A 20,334-nucleotide genomic window follows, 5' to 3' on the forward strand; every position below is an offset into this window, starting at 1 on the left:
GTGGGGGGGGTCACCCGCTGTACCCCGCTCCCCGTCCGAGGGGGCGGGGCATCCAGTGACGTCAGGCGGAGGGGCGGGTGCTCCCGCGCCACCGCCCGCCGGCCCCGCCGCGGCCGGACGTGACGCGCGGGCGCGGTAGCGGAAGCGGTGGCGCAGGCTCGGGCGGGTCCCCGGTGCGCGCAGCGGGCTCGGCTCCCTCCGGCCTCGGCTCCCTGAGAGCCCCTCCCCTCCCCGGCACCGACATGATCCTGCTCGAGGTCAACAACCGCATCATCGAGGAGACCCTCACGCTCAAGTTCGAGGGCGCGGCCGCCGGGTAGGAACAAGAGAAGCCGGGCCGGGCCTCACCGGGGCGGGGACGGGAGCGGCGGGGACGGGGACGGGGCCTGAGGGAGGAGGGGCGGGCTGGGGGGGCAGGGCTGTGCCAGGCGCCTGGGTAGAGGGGGCGGCGATGGCGGTGCCGGTGTAGGAGGGGGCCCGGCGGAGGATGGGGCTGATCGGGGCGAGGGGCGCCGGGGCAGGATGGGGCCGGGGATGGAGGGGCTGGGCGGGGGGGGTGATGACAGGGCAGGATGGAGGCCTGGGGAATGATGGGGGATGGCACTAGGGTAGGATGCGGACCTGGGAGAGAGGCGGATAGAGCTGGGACGGGGTGCGGGGCCGGGGCACTGGAGGAAGGTGGTCTGAGTGACGGTAGCTAAGGGGGGGGCGTGGGGTTGATCAGATCGTGGGCAGAGGGGAGGCCTGGGGGCTGAGGAAGCAAGGTGGGATGGGCAGAATTGGAGGGGAGAGCAGGGCTTGATGGGGTGGTTAGAGCTAGGGCAGTGAGGAGGTCCTGGGAAGAAAGAGGGAGCTGAAGGCTGCAGTGTTAGGAGGGCTGAGGGAGCGGAGCTGGGAAGGGAGGGAAGATGGATTGTCAGGAATGTTTGCTTTGGGTAAAGCAGCCTTCATCAGAACAGCCCAGCGTGGTGCCAGCGCTGGTACAGAATGTGTGTAGGGAGCTGAGAAGCAGGAAGCCTGTGTGTGGAGTTGTGGCCTCAGCCTGTTGCTTTGTGGGTGGGGAGCAGATTCTACCCTGCTGTCCTTTGCTTTCCTGAGATGCAGGCCTACGGGTCAGCCATGGACCCTGGTGCCAGCCTAGTGGTGTCCTGGCCTCGAGGGGGTGCGCTGGGGGGACTCATTTGTGCCTGCATCTGGGACACCTTGGTACCTGGGGAGCTAGTGATTATTTTGCTGTGGGTGTTGCACTGGGGCTGTAAAGGTGCTCATCTGAGCACAGCTTAGCCCGGAAGAACATAGAATCACAGAATGGATAGCATCCCTTTGTATAAATGTCCTTATCTGCAGCTGAGCTACCCCTGGGCTCGTTGCACTGCCTGCTGGCACGAGTAATGCTGGGCACTTTTGTATGGAGACAAGGCCTAGAGAAGCAAAGCCTGGTGCTGGTTACCTCTGGGGTGGAGCCAGCCCTGGTGCCTCAGAGAGTGCAGCTCTAGGGACCCCCTAGGCAGGTGCTTTTTTCTTTGTCACCTTTTTCTCCAGCGGCTTTCAGTGGTCTCACTTTTTGTGCGCAGTACTTTGACAGAGGCTGCTTTCTCAGCTTTCCTCTCTCGGTGGACTTGTTGCACAGGGTTGGGTTTTTTGTTTGTTTTAGGGATCATTTATCTGCTTGCTTCATAAAATAACCTTGCAGACTGCACTGCCTTGCAGGGTAGCTGAGCTGCTCACAGGCATTTTCTTCTTCTTCAGCCTGATAGTTTAATGCAACAAGTTCTCCCAGAGCACAGGCACTGAACTGGGAAGAGAGAGCTCCTGGGTAACAGCTATGGTATTGCAGCTGCATCCACTGGGAAATATTGTATGTGTGGAGGTTAATGGTGTGTGTCAGAAAAGCTTGCTCATCACAAGTTCATACCAAAGCACTCCTCTTGCTGGATGGGGGGGCATGGGCATGTGTCCCCGTGTTGGTGTAAATGTGGAGGTGGCAGTGTGCAGGTTTAAAAACATCTTGAAACCCTGACTTGGTGTAACCAGAGCTGGGGCTGCTCACTCTGATCAACCTGCAGGCCCCTGAAGTTCCCTTTTCACTGTACAGCAGAGCCTCCTCACTTTGCGTTGGCATGCTTGCCTGGCAGCCAGACTGTTCCTGGATCAATTTGTAGTGCTCTGCTTCTGCCTCTTACTCATCTGTGGCATGTTCTTTTCTTCAGATGTCATTTCTAGATACGTGCTGTGCTTTGAGTGTGTTGCTGGAAGAGAGGAAGTTATTTACTTCTGCATTTTCTTTTGTGCTCATTCTGTGGCCCTCTTGTCAAGGCAAGTGCAGGGCGGAGACAAGGGTCTGAGACCCTTGTGCAGGGAGGTGCATTTTTTTTTTCTTCTTGGTTTCACATCTTTTAGGGAATGAGTGTTATGGAATGTTTATTCATGTGAAATTTCTTTTCCCTCCAGTTCTGGGGTCATTCCCATGGTGCTGAACTTGGAGGCAGGAGGATATTTCCTGTATTTCACTATTTTGGTGATGGCTTTCCCAAGGGACAGCACAGGACAGTCAGGACAAGGTTGAGCCTTCAGGGGTTCCATGACCGGGAGGAGTGAGTGTGGACACTCTGAGCTGGTTTTGCATCATTTTCTCTAAACCAGGAGTGGAGCTGATGCAAGGCACTATGCATTTGTCCCTATCTGTTGCCTTGGAGCCAGGTGTGCCTGGTGGCTTCAGCACCAGCCTGGGAGTTGGGCAGGGTGGGGTTTGTTTCCAAATCCTTTGCTGAAGACTTGTTGTGTGACTTGGGCTGTGTCACTCCCTTCTGCTCCCCATAGGCACACATGGCTCCCTGCAGGGCTTTCCTGGGCCATCAGGTGAGAGACACTTTGTATGTCACTATATCAGATAGAACTAGGTCACGTTTAGGAGTGACTGCCCATGACACTATTGTCCTGTATTGTATATAAAAGTCCACTCTTCATGTAGGTCCATCAGCTGTCTCTGGTGTTCCCAGTGTGGAAAGTGCCTTGGCAGTGCTGCACACAGATCAGCACTTGAGGTAGGGCCTGACTCATGTCCAAGAGTCCTCCCTTGACAAGGTCCTTGGATCTTGGCAGCTTCCACCTGTAAAGAGGGTAATTCCAGATGCAGTTTAGTTTTGTGGGCAAAAACCCATGGAAGTCTCTCCTTGGGAGCTGCCATTGAACAGTGGTATTTACATCAAGGTGGTGACAGGTAATGGACTTCAATACATCTCTTATTTATATATTTAATACTGTGATTTCTTGTTTTAAACCCATTTCCTTAAACCAACTACGTTTTAAAATGAAGGTCAAAAGCTGCCAGAACCTGTTGAAGTTACTTGAATTAGGAATTTGCTGCTGAAGTTTTTGAGCGCCAAACTGCTGCAGTGGGGTAATACCTGGTCAGTAACTGAAACACGTGTGTTGAAATGAAGCAGCTCATGAGCTTTTGTAGGTGTCAAGAGAATAAACTGTTCCATAAGCTTTGACTAATTCATCTGGGCTTGACAAGAAGCTGGAGTCACACTCGGGTTCTCCCATTTCTGATAGGAACATGACGTGAGGGGATGAGCTCCACCAATTGGAGTATGTTGTTTCTCATCATTTTTGCTAACTGCAAAAAAACAACAAACAATTTAAGTATAAAACATTTTGATGATTTCTTTCAGTGTCTGGTGAATACTCGTTCTGTTCAACACATGGGGAGGAACTGCCTCCCAAAACAGATTCACTGCCCAGTTTTCTCCTGCTCTAATTTAACTGACCCCAGTGGAAGTGTGGCGCAGGGCTTTGTTCACGGGGTTTGGTTTTCCAGCTATCCATAGCTTGCCCTAAGTCTCTGGTAAATTAATCATCTCTCTCAAACTGTTGCTTAGTATGTACCCACTGTGCAAAGGAAAACAAATTTGCATAACTGGAGAACAGAGTGCCTTTTCCCTTGGATGGGGGTGGAAGGAAGAGAATCTCAAATCATTGATTTCTTTACAGCCCTTGGTAGGTACAAATCTGCAGGGCTTCATGACTGCATAGGAGAGCAGCTTGACCTTCCCCGGTGCAGAGCAGTTTCTGTGTGCTGGTTGGAGAGCTGGGTTGAAGCTGCATCCGTGTGCTTGATGGTATTTCCCATTTGTGGTCGCTTTGGTGCTCGTTGACTGCAGAGCTGAGCCTTTCAGACGGAGAGGCTGAGCGCTGGGTGAAACCTGGTAGTGTGAACTTTGTGATGTGACATGTGGAGTGAGTTCATTGTGAGGAGGCTGAGGAGCATCTGGAGGCTTTTGGGCATGTTGGGAGGGTAGAGGAGCTTTGGGTCCTGATGGGCACCATTGAGAAGCATCCTGCAGGAGTGGCTGTGGCCATCTGTGGCTCCAGCACTTCAGGGAAGCTCAGCAACCCCATGGAAAACAGAGGTTGCTCCTCTGCCACTCCATCCTTCTTGCTGACACAGCCACATTTTTGTGGCTTCAGGGGAAATAGCATTGGAGAAGTGACCTAGGTTAAAATTAAACAGTCAAAACTGGGTATTTTTAGCCCAGATGCGTTTCCCCATCCCATTCATTGCGTGGAGGCTGCTCACCATCGTGCAGCTGAGGAGCAGGGATCAGATCTCCTTCCTGCAGCAGCAGTGGCAGGTGCTGGCTCGGTAGTCTCACAAGCCTAGCCTGGAGCCATGCATCTGCCCCGGCACAACCTCCCCTGCTGAAACCCATCTGCCTGACACCAAGGCGTGCTATGGTGATGCTGCCAACAGAAAGTGGTACTCTTGGGTTCAGCATGGCATGGGCAGCACCAGCGGCAGACCTTGGCTGTCTGTGTTGACTGAGCATGTTTGAGCATAGCTCCTGTGCTGCCACAGTATACCTGGCTTCAGCCATCAGGGAAGGTGGCTTTGTGTTAATGGTGTATCATGAACCACCTCTGTCTGGAGCTAGGCAGTGCTCCACTTTTGAGCAATATTGCAGGGAACAGGAGGGAAGAGCAGGCCAGATCTGCAAAGTGTTAGGCTTCCACAGGTAGTTCTCTCATCACTCCAGCCTCAGTTTTATCTCAGGTTCCCAAGAGGGGCCTGCTCTGCATTATCCTCCGAGAATGGTTCTTGCTGCAGTCACCTCTGCTCTGCACCAAAGAAAAGTGGGAATCGGTTGCTGTACTAAAGAAATGCAGTGAATGGTGTGCACAAAACAAGGCTCTCCCCCAGCATCAGATCACTGCAGCAGGGAACCATGGGCTACCTGCCTGCATCTGGAATGGAGATGTGTGGGGCAAAGACCTGGCTGGAAGCAGACCCGTTGAGACCTGTGCTGCGGGGCTAGCCTGTGCTTTGTCCACTGGGAATTCCAGTGCTGCTTCCTACCAGCCAGCCTCCTCCAGGCTTCTGGGCACACAGCAGAGGAGAAGCTTGGCCACAGAGGGGTCATGACCAAGAGGGGAGAGCTGGCACGTGTAGGGGCTGCCATACACAGCTCGGCATCGCCTGGCTCCCGCTCGAGTGCGTGGTGGGTGTGCTGCCAGAGCTATGGGAGCTCTTTGATTGCACACACTCCCGCAGCTTACGCAGAGTAGCTTTTGTTAGCTGAGCAGGCCCGGGGTGGAGGAACTGTTCAGATAATTTTAGACATTGCTCATAATTTTCTTTCTTGGGGTGACCTTTCTGTAGCGGGAGCCTGCAGTCTGTCACTGAATCTGGCTTGCTCTCTCCACACTCTGTCGACTCCGCTGATCTGAAAGCTCTGCTTGGAGCTTTAAGCTTTGAAAATGCTGCCTTTCCTTTCCCCCTCCCCTCCTCTGGGGCAAGAGATTAGAATATCTGCCTGTCTGCAGCTTTTAAAATAATTGTCATTCACCCTTACTGGGTACAGGCCTTAACTGTGATGTGGGAGATGCTTCTGTACGATTGTTGGCCAAGTTTGCATTTAGGTCTGTTTAATGTAGAACATGAGGGCTCTGTATAATTACAGTCTTTGTTCTTCTGGTCTTATATTTCTCGTAGCATATGGCTAAGAGCCTCCATGGCCTGAGAATGAGGCAGGGAAGTTTGGAAGTTGTCTGAGTCAAAACTGAGGAAATGCTGTCAGGAGAAGAAGATTTGCTGTTGTTCTTAAGTGCTCGCTGGCGCCCTTCCACGGGCATCGTGACTTCTCATGGATGTTCTGCTGGGGTGAAAAATCTGATTTGGATCTGGCTCTGTATTAGCTAGATGGAGTGTAGGATCCATTTGGAGATGAATAGGAGGAATGCAGGCAAGAAGATGTAAAACCTGTCAGGGTCTTTTATTGTTCCAAGCTCAGGGCAGATGGGATTTGATGTGGATTTGACTTCAGACTTGTGTTATCAGAAAATGGACTGCTGCTGCTGCTCGGAACAGCTGCCATTTTAGCATCTGAGTTCAGGCAGGGTTTTGCAGAAAGGTCTGATCTGGCTTCGGTGTTTAGTGCAGAGAGGAGCCATCTCGGTTATTCCTGGTATGAGCTGGTTTTATTGTCCATGTGGGGCAGAGGGCAGCAAACAGAGAGGATCGCTGGGTGAGGCTGTGGTTCAGGTAGGTAAGGAGCTTGCAGGGGTCACAGCAGCTCTCTGCCGCAGGAACAGATGGGCTGTGCTGTCTGAAATCCTCTGAGAGTAGTCTGGGTCTTGGAGACTTGAACCGGGGTGGATGTGAACCCCAAGATGAGCTCCTGGCTGCCCAGAGCTCTGCTTTGAAACACAAAAGGGATGGCTGGGACTGACAATCACTCTGTGCTGATTCTCACCATGGTGTGGATGGGTGCCACCACAGAGGCAGGGGACACTGAAGCATGCTAGACCAGGCATAGCTCTCTGAGACCATGCCGGTAACCTGACGGTAACACCCTGCAGTGTTGCAGCCCCGGTCCCAGGCCTGCTGTGCATCCTCTGCATGAAGCCTTCACCTGCACAGGAGCAGGGTGGCTGGGAGGCTATGCACGGAGCAGACACGCTGTGCTTCGCAGGGCGTTTGGCACGTCCCCTGCTGCTATTTCTGCTGGCAGAAGATGGGGTTGGTGGAGGGTTGAGGGGAAGTGATCACGTGCAAGCGACCTACAGTGCTGTCACTTGTCCGGAAGCTGCGGGAGGCTGGAGGTGAGAGCTCCAGTCTCTTTTGCCTGGGGGCTTCTTGATGGGGGAGCAACAATACAGGCAGCAAAAGGGGTGATTTTTCTGTTGTAGAAATGTTTTAAGCAGCCAGAATAGCTCTGGTGAGGCGAGCCAGAAAAATAAATAGAAGCACTTAAACTTTGGGTCTGTAAGGCTGTTGAACTGTGAAGGGCTTAGAGAGCTTACTTCATTCCCAGCCACACTTCTGATACTGTGCTCTGTCCTCCCCTGGGCCAGAACAGGCCTGAGTTACTCAGGTGTGTGCCAGGTGAGGTAGAAAGCCCACCCTGCAGGGGATGGCAGGGCCAGCGTGGCTGCAAGGAGCTCTGTATGTGGCTCACCTGAGTGCTTGCTTCACTGAGGTTGTACCAGGAAGTGGGTGAATATTCAGCACCCAGAGTTCTGCCCAGTTACCTACTTCTCCCTTCAATATCATGCCATCCCCAGGCACAAAAACCAAGCCACTTGGGAAATAAGCGTTAAAATAACTTCTCTAAGAAATTATGCTTGCTCAATGAAAGGCTTAAAAATGGGGCTGTGTTAGCTGTAAGCTTTTGTGTGCAGAACAAAGGCTCTCTCCTGCAGACACACTGTCGTTGGGTATGTGGGTATGTGGTCTCCAGCACGATCTTCCTGTCATTCCCTGGGGTACTCAGTGTGTGAGCCAGGGAATCGTCCTTCCTAGGCACTCCAGGGGCTGGCTGTCAGTTGCTTCCCTGCCTTTCTAGAAGGGAGGTGTTCTGTTTGGAGGCTTTGCTGGGAGCCGGGGCTCTGGGAGGCGTCAGCTACGTGTGTGTGTGGAACAGGGCTTGAATGATGGAGCTTTGAGAAGACGGAACAGAGGCTTGGGGATGCGTCCTCTTTAATATTCCTGGCTCTCATGTGCCTGACTGTGCTATCTTTGAAACTTCCTACATAGGTTTCTTTTTTTATAAAAGATTTATACTGCCATCCAAGCTGATTCCCAAGTCTGAGTGTGGTGCTCTAAAAGAGGAACACGTCTGCATCGACTGACCAAGTGGGATCAGTGGGGTTTTCTTTCATCTTTGCTCTGAGCAGTCCTCAGTCAGAAGTGGCTTGGGTGCAGCTTAGGGAATTGCTCCCCTTTCCAAGAGCCCAAGTTAAATATGAAGCCTTTTGAGCCTCTGTCTCAGGCCCAGCTGGGAACAGGAGATGAGAGCAAGAGAAGGTCACAGGTAGCTGGTACGGCACTTAAGCTTAAAGGCCTGCCTCAGGTACACTCGCACTGCTTCTTTCAAGTCTGTGGTTTTCATCTTCAGTGATGCAGCACAAAAGACAGAGGCTCTTGAGTCTCCCAACAAAAAGGGCTGTTGCTTTTCACAGCTAATAACTTTCAAGAAGCAGCAACACCTCATCGTTTCCACTTAGGATCTGTGGTGGGGGTTAATTCCTCCCTTTTCACCCTAGTAAAATGTTGCTGACCCAGTGCATGTTCTGGGATCATTGCTGTTCAGTGCCTTGGTCTCCCTGCATTGTCCGCATCTTGTGGTTTGGCACATGGTGGTCATTCCTGACCTCGGGGAATGAGGCTGTCTGCAGAAAAGCTGATGGAAGAATAGTGCTGGGGAGTAAAAAAATACCAAATCATTAAAACCTTTCCAGAATATGGTGAGAGGAAGCGGGTACTGAGTCATGGCTTCCCCCATACATCTTTCTCAATGTACATTCTGCTAGTCCCCAGCAGCAACCACGTGCATGGGCAGAGCAAGTTTTGGCAGAAAAGGTTGAAGTTGGCCTCTGGGCAGTGGCAGTGTAGTTGAGACCACAAGGCTGCCTTGACACACTGGCTTTTGTGTGGGGTGTTACTTCAGTGTGTTGGTTCAGACAGGTGTGAATGACCTCTTTTAGAGGCTGGATTTCTGTTGGCAGCACAGCAGCCTGTACACTGTTAATAACCAGGATTCGAAGAATAAACAGAGAGATGCTGTGAAACACCAGTAGCACACTGGCATTTTCATCCTGTTCTGATATTCCACCCCTGCTCTCAGCGGTGGAGGTGTCTTTGCATCGCTTCCTGTTGGAGAATGACCTATTAATACCAGTCCCCTTGGAGCTGCCAAAGCACTTATGTTGTGCCAGTCCCAACAGAATCACCTTCCAGAAGCAGTTAGATCTTTCACGGGATCTTGCTTTTCTCCAGATCACAGACAAGCTGGCGAATAGGGTTTGTTAAGATGTTAAATCACCATGCCCACAGTGTAAGATGTGATGTGCCTTTGGCTCACAAGGTATCCTGTGATTATTGGGGATCCTAGAGACCACACTGGACAGAATTAGAGAAAACCCAGATTGACACTTTTCCCTGTAGAGGTAGCTGGCATCATGCTGGGGTATTTCTGGGGGCCAGCTCAGCCTCGGAGTCCATTCCATGAAATGGCAGGAACTTAAAGAGCCTGTCCCCAAACGTGTATCATGTCTGCTCTGTATCTCTGCCAGCTTCAAGCACTGTTTTATATCGTCTGGAGTAAAACTGGTGCTTACAGGAGTGGGGAGAAGTCCAGGATCTCTTGTTGAAGGTTATCTGGTAGTTGAACAGCAGGAGATAGAAGGGCTTCCAGGTAGAGCTGCTTGTGAGAAATAAAGGCATTGGAAATTAATCCTCTTTCCTTTGCAGGTTGGAGGCTGCTGAGTTCTCACTTACCTCCTTTGTTTTCTTTGCTTTTTAGAAATAAACCAGAGGCAGTAGAAGTAACATTTGCAGGTAAGCTCCGTGGCTCTCTTGTCTTCTCTGAAAAAACAGGCTGGCTTTTGAATGGTCTGCCCAGGGTTACATCTGGTGTGCCCAAACTCACCCAGCACCACTGCAGGGGCAGGAGAGCTGTGCAGGAGCAGATGGTGTGGACACCGTGCAGCATCCCCAGAGCTGGGGCTTTGTTGGCTGCCGCTAGGACTTTGCCCACAGCAGTGAGTTCGGTGGTGGCAACTGTTTGCTGTGCAGTCTTCTATTTTACCTTGCCTGTTCTCCAGTCCTGCCCTTGATGCTATTTGTTATCAGGTCTTTAGCATCATTTGGTTTGGGTTGTTAGAAAGCTGTCTCGGGGTGACAGACAAGATGAATTCAGTGCCTGAAGTTTGCTCTCCAGGATGAGAAGTGCCAAGGAAGTTCAAGTGTTCATTCAGCAGCTGATTTTTTGCTTATGTTATCAAGAATCTGTGTAAGCCGCAGAGCTCCACAGGAAAGGCAGCTGGAGGGTTGCCTTTCCCTGCCTCCTGCCCTCCCTACCCATTCTTCAGTGAAGTGGAAGCTGTCTCAGCAGGCAGTCACTGAGCTGCCTTTGCTGGCAGAGATGTTTTCTCCTCCAGACTGCGTCTCTGGCCTGGTGGGCATGTCAGTCACTTTATGTGCTGGCCATCCAGAAGGCTCCTGTCTCTGTATGTTTGTATCTTGTGTGCGCTGATCACAAGCAGATGTGTCAGGGATGGTAAATGACACTAGACTAAAGCTCTCTGTGATGGACAGGTGTCAAAACTGTTTCAGCCCTTTGAATGATAGCAGGTCTCCCTACATGACGGTACCACTTTCCTTAATTACGGGTTTCTCTCTTGCTGTATGTGTGAGGGCTGGAGTGGAGGGAACAGTATTGCTTTATGCAGTTCTTAGAATGTGCAGAGAAAACCTTCCTCAGAAATAGGAACCGGTTCCTGTTCCCTCATGTTTCTCTTGCTTGCTTCATAGACTTTGATGGAGTCCTTTACCATATTTCAAACCCCAATGGAGACAAGACAAAAGTGATGGTCAGTATTTCTCTGAAATTCTACAAGGAACTCCAGGAACACGGTGCTGATGAGGTGAGTGAACATCTCTGGGCCTTGAGCCTGCGGATCCTGTCTTAGCATGGGCAGTGTTCTTGCAGTGGTGATGGATCTCATGTCTAACCCATAGAGAAGCATCTCTATCTAACCCATAGAGAAGCATCTGTGCTCCCATCTCATGCTGGTGAAGGGAGCAGCCCTGTGCTTCGAAGACAAGGGCAGAGTGTGTGTGCACTCTCTCATGAATATGAAATTATCTTATATGACCTGCAGCCTGAAGGGCAAAAGGTGCCATTAATTTTGAAAGTCTAAACAAGTGTGAGGGCTGACCGTATAGGAATACTTTCCCTGACTGATGCGCTGAGCCCGCAAGTGAAAGGAAGGCACCAAGACCAGTCGGGAGACACATGGCACTGCTCTTCTGACTCTAACCACACTTGAGAGCGAGTGATGGGCTTCTTCTGCATGTGCAGACCTTGATCTGCAGACTGGTTCCCTTTTTGCTGCTGCTGTGAGAAGCAGCAGGTTCAGTTCCTGTTGAATGGGCCGGGGCTGCAGAAAGCCATTTATGGTAGAAAGAAGGAGCCTCTCTGAGCCGTGGTTGGGTGGCGGGGCAGGAAGTGTGACTCAGTTCCTGAGTCAGTTTTCAAATCTTCGCATGGTAGCAAAGGGGGTTCACCAAAGGCTCTTCAGCAGGGTTTTGCCTCTGGGTGTCTTCTCTGGGAGGAAAACAAGGGAATGCTCCATGAGTTTATCCTGAGTCTGGTGAGGAACACCAGAGGTGGTCTGACCCCAAAGTTAATTCCTGCGAGTTGCTGCAAGGCCTACAAACATTAGAATAAACGTGACTGAGTGTCCTGCTTTCCTGGTTCCTCTGTGCAGAGCTTTCGAGGAGCAGCATTGCCTGCTTCGGAAGGTACTGCTGTTCAGTGAGGGTTGGTCTGGTGTGTGATCCCAGGAGAACTGTGGTGGGCAAGTGGCTGACACCACTGTGCACCAGCAGCCATTGTGGAGGTGGTGGAAGGCAACTTCCCAAGCTTTTAGAGGAAAAGGGGATCCCTGAAGAACTGCCTTGGGAGTGCTGGCTAAATAGAAATTGCATGTTTAAATTGCCAGTTAGCAAACTGCTGCTTTCTGTGCTTCCCTGGAGGTCATCCCCCTGGGCTGCTGCAGGCAGGCAGGCTGGCTCCCTGCTGAGAGGAGAGAGGCTCTCTGCTGGCACACAGCCTGTGCATCCTCTCGGTGTGGTGGTGGGTGTCATCCCAGGAGGGCCAGTTCTGCCACAGCATTGTTACGTTCCGTGTGGAATACCTCCTGTTCCCGGCCCCCTCATTGACACAGAGCTGTGGCTCAGTCGGAAATTGTCATTGATGTAGAATTCAGCAGTGATGATGTTTGAAGAAAGGTTTTTTGCTGTGCTGTAGGCGGCCGTACTCCTGGGAGGCATCCAAGCTGCCTGGCAGCTTCCTCTCCGTCCCCATCTGTCCCGTGCAATAGGCTGAGGCAGGGCAGGTGATTGCCTGATCACACTGGGATCACACTGTGCCTGATGCCAGCTCTGAACTTGCCTTCCTGCGGGTAGAGGGACAGGGTGTGCTTTGCATCTGCCTTTGAATGGGCAGAAGGGTCGTAGCCCTCAGAGCTGTTGCATCAAGCTCTGCTGACAGCTCTTTAAATATATGAGGCATATGGAAAGGGTTTTCCTCCCCGTGCAAGGTCAAGACTGGCAAGAACTTTAAAAAGTTCCAGCTTTGAGTTCTGTCCTGCAGCGTGTCCCCTGTGAGTGGAGCTCAGGGAGTTCTGCCTAGAGCAGGAGTAGCCAATAGTACTAGAAGCTGATGACTTAATATTTATCTAAGTTCAGTTAGACTAGGGGAGGCAGATGCTGTAATTTGATGTTTCTGAACGGAGACCAAACATGGCCTGGGCTGTGCAGGAGGCCACAGCTCTTGATAGCTTGTGCTCTCAATGTGCAATTTTTTTCCTAGGTATTGAAGAAAGTCTATGGAAACTACTTGGTAAATCCTGAATCAGGTAACCCTGCAATAACGTTTACTCTGTGTGTGTGTGAACTCAATTCCAAAATGACTTATATTGCCCCAGAAATGCTCGAATGAAGGCTGCACTTCAAGAGTCTGGTATCTCGGGCTCTCTGTACAATGAATGGCAGTTTAAAAGGTAGCTCAGGTACAGCAGGGCTGAAGCAGCTTGCAGCACAAGCTGTAATTCTTGATGCAGCCCTCCTCCAGGAAGCCTCTGTTCCTCACAGTTGGGGTGTTTGTTCTGCTCAGAGACGCTTTGTGAGACACAGGAAAACCATGGTTACCTGTGACAGCATCTCTTCCTACTCACTGCAGAAACTTGGGAGCAGTTCAGCCAGCACGTGCATCTGGGAGCTCTGGAAGGAGCCCTAGGAGCGTTGCCATGGCCACACACCGAGTTCAGGCATGGCTTCTGGCTGTGCTTGGAGTGGGAAGCAGTCACCCCTGGGGCTTTGGTGGGGGCTTAAAGCAAAGGTGGGACTTCAGGTGTCTCTCTCTCTCTGGAAAACGCTGCTGGCTTCATTAAGATATTACTAAGTTTAGTGGTTGTCCATCCCCAGGTTACAATGTCTCTTTGCTCTACGACCTGGAGAACCTTCCCGCAGACAAGGACGCTGTCGTGCACCAAGCTGGCATGTTGAAGCGCAACTGCTTTGCTTCAGTCTTTGAGAAGTATTTCAAATTCCAGGAAGAGGGCAAAGAAGGAGAAAAAAGAGCTGTCATCCACTACAGGGACGATGAAACGATGTGAGTGTTCAAACCAAGCAGCACGGGAGTTGGACAGCTTTCGGTACACTGTGCTCCTGCTCACAACTGTAGGTTGTGGTGGAAAGTCAGGAAATCCAAAATACTTTGGCAGGGTGTTAAGGGCCTGTCCTAGGCTGTCAGAAGTATCCAGTGAGGGTAATGCTCATCCCTTGGGCTGCAGAGTTGTTACACAAGTCTCTGTTAGTGGCAGCACTTGTGGCTGCACGCAGGAGAGGAACTGACTGCTCCCAACAGAAATGTTTTGCTCCCTGTAAATACTGTCTCGAGGGAGGGGAAATTTTTGGCAGCCAGGCCTGTGAACGGTTGTTGGATATGCTTAACCTCATCACGCGGTTGCTTCCTCATTCTGCTTAGCTCCTGTTCACAGCCGGGTTCCCCTCTCTTGCCCACCTGCAGGTATGTCGAGGCAAAAAAGGACCGTGTGACGGTTGTGTTCAGCACGGTATTTAAGGATGACGATGACGTGGTGATCGGGAAGGTGTTTATGCAGGTATGGAAACTGAATTACAGGGAAAGGGTCTGGTCTTTGATTCAGATGCCTTCATGCTTGCAGCAGCCAAAGAAGCAGATGTTAGGCTAAAGTGAGCTCACAGGCAATTTAATGTACAGAAATGCTTTGCAAGGCTCCAGGCTCCACTGTGATGGAAAAAACATGTTAATAGACATAGGTGGTGTATTTTGTAATCCAGGCTCCTGCATTGGCATCTTCATTATTGATGGTCTTGCTTGTACGAACAACCAAAGATTATGTGTTACAGAATGAGACACACCATGGTGAATGCTTCCGTATCCACCCTCAGGCCTTGTAGTGCAGCTAGCTGTGGCATAGGGATCGCCAGCCAGCTGAGGAGCTGAGCATGGTAGGGAGGATGTAGAGGGAGAAGAAGGGGCGAGGCAATGATGTGCCATGCCTGGGGTGATGCTGAGAGTTGTCTTCACCTCAAAGCTTGCTCCTGCTAATGCTCAAATGCTGCAGGGAGGCTCCAGCTCAGCGTGGCTGCTCTCACATGCTGCAATGAGCTCTGAATTTGAGCTTTTCAGAGCTATGGATTTGCTTAGTTTGTGGGCTTGAATCAGTCATAATACCAGGTACTTCTGAACTCAGCTACCCTTTGCAACTGCCATTTAGCTGGGAAGTGTTAAGAGGCCCATAGGAAACTCTTTTCATGTCTTTTAGTGACTGCTTGCAGCCTATGGAGATCAAGACATTTGCTTGCAGCTAGGGAAGGCTTTGTGCATGCTGGTACAGGGTGTGATCCATGTCCCTGGCCCACCTAGCTCACCTTGTCGTACACACCTAGCTGTAGCACCCAGGGAGCCTCCTGCCTGGGCACGGCTGGGGAGAAGGGCCCTGCAGGGTGTTCAGGGCTAGAGAAGCTTTAGCTCATCCATTCAGGGGTGCCAGGCCATGCTGTCGACAGCCTCACGGACAGTAACTTACTGGTCCAGTCTGCTGGATACCAGTTTACGTGTGTTGGGGTCATTAGAATGGGGTCTGTTGTGGTGAGAGTCATGTCTCACAGCTCTGCTGTCTCTGTTCTTTGCTATGGACAGGACATCTCTGGCTTTGAGCTTTATCCCACCAGCATATCCCGTAGCCTGGAACAGAGTTTTTAAAACAGGGAGGGAGGCGTGAAGTGAACAAAACAGGGTTTGTGAGGCTCCTGGGGAGGTGGCAGGGCTTCAAGGCAGTGGCTGTCCCAGAGTCTCCATGTCCCAAGTTCTTGGTTTTACAACAGCAAACCCTGCTCTTGCCCAGCCACAAGAATTTCCACTCTGAGTCACAATGGCTCCTTGCCTCCAGCTGTTGCTCTTGCATAACCCAGCCCAGTCAGGCATGGTGGCTGCTCATCTGGGCTCTCATGGAGAAAATCTGACCATTAACTAACCAGTGAAGCCATCTGAACCATTTCACTCTCCGACATGAGCAGGCAGAAGTGCAAGCTATGCAGCTCATTAAGGAAACCCCAGTGAACTACTCTGTTCTCTAAAAGGGGCACGGATGTTGCTGTCCTCCCCAGTGTTGAGCTGTGCTCAGCAGGGAGGAGAGGCCGGGGCTGACCGATGATCTGTAGAGGCAGAGGGGAGGCTGCCTTGCCTTGGGGCAGGAGAATGGTGTCTGGACTTCCCCATGTAGTTCCTGAAATGCAGGGCCAGTTCATTTCATGTGAGGTGGGGGTTGTGCTGCTGTCAGAGAGGTTCCCTGGTGGAAGGCATCTCCCTGCCTGGAAGGATTGTTTCAAGGTGTAGGGGAGTGTTAGGAGGAGCAGGCTTTGCACGCAAGCTTCAAACGCCATGGATGTCTGCTAATGCTTAGGCGAAGTTTCCTGGTGGGAGATGCTTGCTCAGACAGACAGACCTTTACATGAGGTGCAATGGAGCCCTTGCTTTGCGGCCCTTTCTGAGAGCATCATTTCCTGTTCAGTGATGGGTGCTGCCCACTTTCACTGGAAGCACCGATGGTGTTGACTTCCCAGCGGGAGCTGTGCTGTTTCATGCACTTGCTCAGGCTGAGATGTCCCTTCCACAAAACACCCATGGCAGGAAGTGAGATGCCGAAAGCCACCCCAGACCTGGTGCAGCCATTTGGTTTGTTCTGGTTTTGCTGGGGACTCATCCCATTCAGGGAAAGCTGGGAAACCTCCTGCTTAGTGCCCTGTGGGACTGGAGAAACCCCATTTGCTTTCTCTGTGTGTAGCTGGAAGGCCTGAGAGGGACTCACATTCGCTTTGTCTTGCTCAGGAGTTCAAGGAGGGTCGTCGGGCCAGTCACACAGCCCCACAGGTGCTCTTCAGCCACAGGGAGCCACCCTTGGAGCTGAAAGACACAGACGCAGCCGTTGGCGACAATATTGGCTACATCACCTTTGGTAAGAGGCAGCTCTGAGGCGTGGGTACGCTTGGGGGGAGAGAGGTTCCTGCTGCTGCATGAAAAGCAAAGAGAGATTCACCTTCCCTGAGTGTTCAAATGGGTTGTTGGAGCTGCAGTGACTCTGGGGTTGTGTTCTGTGCTGTCTGCCCCCTTCGGTGTGTCCCTTTGCTGTGTCAGGTCACCTCAGCTCTGCTGTGGGTGAGAAGGTGTGGAAGCAGGCAGTGAGCTGTTAAAGTCTGCCTAGGAAATAAGCTCAGCATTTGGGAGCAAGGGAAGGGTGGCTCTGCTATGATACTGTGGAAAATGGAGGTTTATTTTGGGTGGTTTCATGCAAGTGTATTTATTTGTTGCTTGTCCAGCTGTAGGTACCTGTGCAGTGCTTGATCAGCAAAGGCAATGAGAGTAGGAGCAGGGCAGTGAGTTCTGTTTCTCCAGCTCTGCCTGTTCGCTCTGGGCCAAACAGTCCCATCTCTGATAAGCCTTTCCCCTGCCTGCAGAGGTGCTGGCCAGCAGAGTCATCGCCTCCTCCTGGGCAGCACGGCTTAGGGCTGAGCTGAGGAGACCAAACCCTGTCCTGTTCACAGGGAAAGTCTCTTCCAGGGAAATTGGGGGTCAGGGTTAGGGTCTCACAGGCTGTCATTCCTGCAGTTCAGAGCTCAGATGTGGAGCACAAGCACTGCAGGGGAAGGTGAGGCTAGCACTGCCCCCCTCCTGTGCTGGGAATGGTGCCTCGAGGTTAGAGCAGCTCATCAGCTATGAGGGCTGTCTGACGGCAGGTTTAGGACATGAGCAAAACCTCATTCTTGTTGAGACGCAATTTCCGTGTTATCTGATCTGACAGTCCCAGGTGAGATCATCACCCAGACAAAAAGGTCTTTCAGCCCTTGGATCTGGGACACTGAGCACAGCGCCAGCCAGTGGGAAGAGCCAGCTAGGAGCCCGGCCCTGGCTGTAACCAAGTGTTACAGGGCCGGCAAGCTGCCAGGCAGGGACCCACAGCTGATTTCAAGATCCAAGGGCAGACCGGATCTGCCTTCCTTGTCTGCCTCCCAGCTCTCTCTTCCGTTTGCTCCTCCTGGGTACTGAAGTAGCATCATGCAGTTTCCTGCAGTGCCGTCATCTCTGGGCACTTGGCCTTGTCTGCGTCCTCCGGAGGGCAATGGCTGTGTCCAGGCTGCTGCGGGAGATGTGGGAAAGTGCTGCTAAGCCCTGTGTTTAACATCACAAGTGCTGCTTAATCTTGGTGTTAAGGGCTCTCTGTAGAGAGCAAAATAGTTATTCAGAGCAGCTCACTGAAGCCTCCAGCACTGGAGGAACCTGAAGCCCTTTGGTAGCCTCAAGAGGCATTAACAGTTTGTGTTGCCCTCTTCTTTCAGTGCTGTTCCCCCGTCACACCAATGCTGCTGCCAGAGACAACACCATAAACCTGATCCACACATTCCGGGACTACCTGCACTATCACATCAAGTGCTCAAAGGTACTGACGGGATGGAGCTGGGGCATACAGGGTAGCTTCAGCCTGTCTAACCTGGGTGCTGCTGGGGAGGAGCATGGGGCCTGGGTGCTCCCCTAAGAGCTCACTTAGGGTCTGGCATTGCCCTTCCGTGTCATGCAGGGATGTCAAGTAATGCATCATCACCTTCTCCCTGCTCTTTGGCACACACAATACCTGTTTGTTTCCCCTAGCAGTGAACAAGGACTTTTCCCTTTTGGACCTGATTTACTTGCTTTCCGGGAACAGAAATGAGGGTAATTGTTCAGGGGAGCTACTGCCTCCTGGACTCCCCTCCCACTTGGGTGTTTTCCTAACAAGGAGCAGAGAGCTCCTACCCCATGTCCTGAAATCTCAGTTGTGAAAACAGGATCCTGATGTGTTCCCCTTTTTTCCTAATGAAACACAGGCCTATATTCACACGCGGATGAGGGCGAAAACATCGGATTTCCTCAAGGTGCTGAACCGTGCCCGTCCAGATGCAGAGAAGAAAGAAATGAAAACAATCACGTGAGTAACAGGCTCTGCCAGCCAGGAGTCTGCTTGTTCTCACCGTGGCATACTCCAGCCTGGGGAGGGCTGGGATGCTGGGGGGTGGCCAGACCAGCAGCTGGTGTGCTGGGGCTCCATCTGAGAGAGAAAGGGGGTGTTTCACAGAGAGGTGCTTGCCTGGGTGCTTTGAGGTGAAAGGCCGGATCATGGTGTGTCGGCCTCCCAAGACCCCTCCACTACCTCCATCACACTTGCTGCCTCGTGTGTCCTTTCAGGAGCCGGGTGTGTGGCAGACCCTGGGCCAGGAGGTTCTTTGCGGAAAACTTTTGTACATGGCTCTGCGAGCCCTGGTGTCTCCATTGTCCTCCACGCTGAGCCCGCGGGGGCATTCATGGGGCTTTTCCCCTCTTGTATTAAAGCTGACTCTGGGATCGGCTCCGGGGGCAGCTCCAGCTCTTGTGGGGACAACGGCCAGGTCCTTCTTAGGGGTTTGTGGTTGCTGGAGCAGGTTCCTGGTGCCCACTGTCTGCAGCTCCTTGGCCTTGGGGCCAGGAGTGCTCCCAGGCCACCACGCTGGCTGGCTGGCTCGCTCTTGTGAATAAAGCAGCCCAGGACAAGTGAGTGGAAGAGAGCAGTTGCATGAGCACATTTCCCCAGGGTCCCTTTCCCTCTGCTGATCCCAGAGCCCCTTGGTATCCTCCTTCTGTGCATCTTGGCATGTCCCCTGTGAGTTCTGATCCAGGGCAGCAGGGTTGTCCCCTGTGCAAAGACCAACACTTCCACACAGCCCCGTAACCTGGTTCTGCAGCCACAAATGCCTGCAAGCTCTGAACCAGCAGTGCTTGCCTGGCTCCAAGAGATCAGTGCAAGCTTGTGCCCCTCCAAAAACCACCCTGGGGCACCCAGAACAGCACCGGGGCCGTGCTGACCTTTCTCTGCATCCTTCCAGGGGGAAGACGTTCACAACCCGTTAACACCAGGGTCCCTGAGGCTGCCGTGGAGGACGAAGGTTGGGGCACTTGCTACCTGATAATCGTAGCTTTTAATGTTGCACCTGTGTGGGCTCATAAGGAATTCAAGCAATCGGGGTCTGTTTGTAGGACAGTTTGGGGAGTAATCTGCAGAAACGAGCTGTGCTTGCGAGGACTCGATCGTTCCAAGAAACAAAAACCTTAATTCCAGTTTGATTGACTTAATTTCTTTTCTTTTTTAATGTTTTTTTTTTTCTTTTCAAGCTGTTTCGCTTTGCAATATGTTACCAGAGATAAGTTGCAGTATTTCTTATGAGAATAATGCAATATTAACTTGTTTTCTTCTGAGTATTTGAGTTCAAAACTCCTGTATCTGAAGAAATACTGTTGGGGTTCATTAATAAAGGAGATCTTTCTATCTTAAGGGGCTGTTGGGCTTTGGCTCATCAACGTATGTGGCCGTGTTTAAAGTCACAGATGCAAAGGGCCTGTTATTTACTGTGTAATGACTGTACCCCAGAGCCAATTAGTTCTGGAGCAAGTAGCCTGTTGCGTTAAGGATCTCCTGGGCTGTAGAAAGCAGGATTCTCCTACCTTCAGTTAGCAATGTGCACCCTACCCTAACACCTTCCTTCCCCCTGACAGGGAGAACTGCAACTGGGGGTCTCTGCCTCCACCCAGACCAGCATAAAAACATCTGCTGTTGATCTTCAGGCCATGGCTGGGTGCTGGGGAGATACCTGAGGAGGGAGGGAGCATAGCTCCGCAGGTCCTCTTCCCCCCAACAAGCAGAGTGGATGGCATC

General features: G+C 51.9%; 1 protein-coding gene across 1 annotated transcript; it reads left to right on the top strand.

Annotated features, from left to right (window-relative positions):
* The first annotated feature begins 117 nt into the window (after positions 1–117).
* ARPC2 (actin related protein 2/3 complex subunit 2) lies at positions 118–19,953 on the top strand. The gene is made up of 10 exons (XM_065671573.1): positions 118–316; positions 9,807–9,841; positions 10,817–10,929; positions 12,882–12,927; positions 13,496–13,682; positions 14,100–14,193; positions 16,446–16,572; positions 17,951–18,051; positions 18,476–18,576; positions 19,508–19,953. The coding sequence occupies exons 1-10, from the start codon at positions 243–245 to the stop codon at positions 19,530–19,532; spliced, it is 903 nt and encodes a 300-aa protein (XP_065527645.1). The 5' UTR covers positions 118–242; the 3' UTR covers positions 19,533–19,953.
* The last annotated feature ends 381 nt before the right edge of the window (positions 19,954–20,334 follow it).

Source organism: Lathamus discolor, chromosome 3 (genome assembly GCF_037157495.1).
Source record: "Lathamus discolor isolate bLatDis1 chromosome 3, bLatDis1.hap1, whole genome shotgun sequence".
In the NCBI taxonomy this organism is placed as follows: domain Eukaryota; kingdom Metazoa; phylum Chordata; class Aves; order Psittaciformes; family Psittacidae; genus Lathamus; species Lathamus discolor.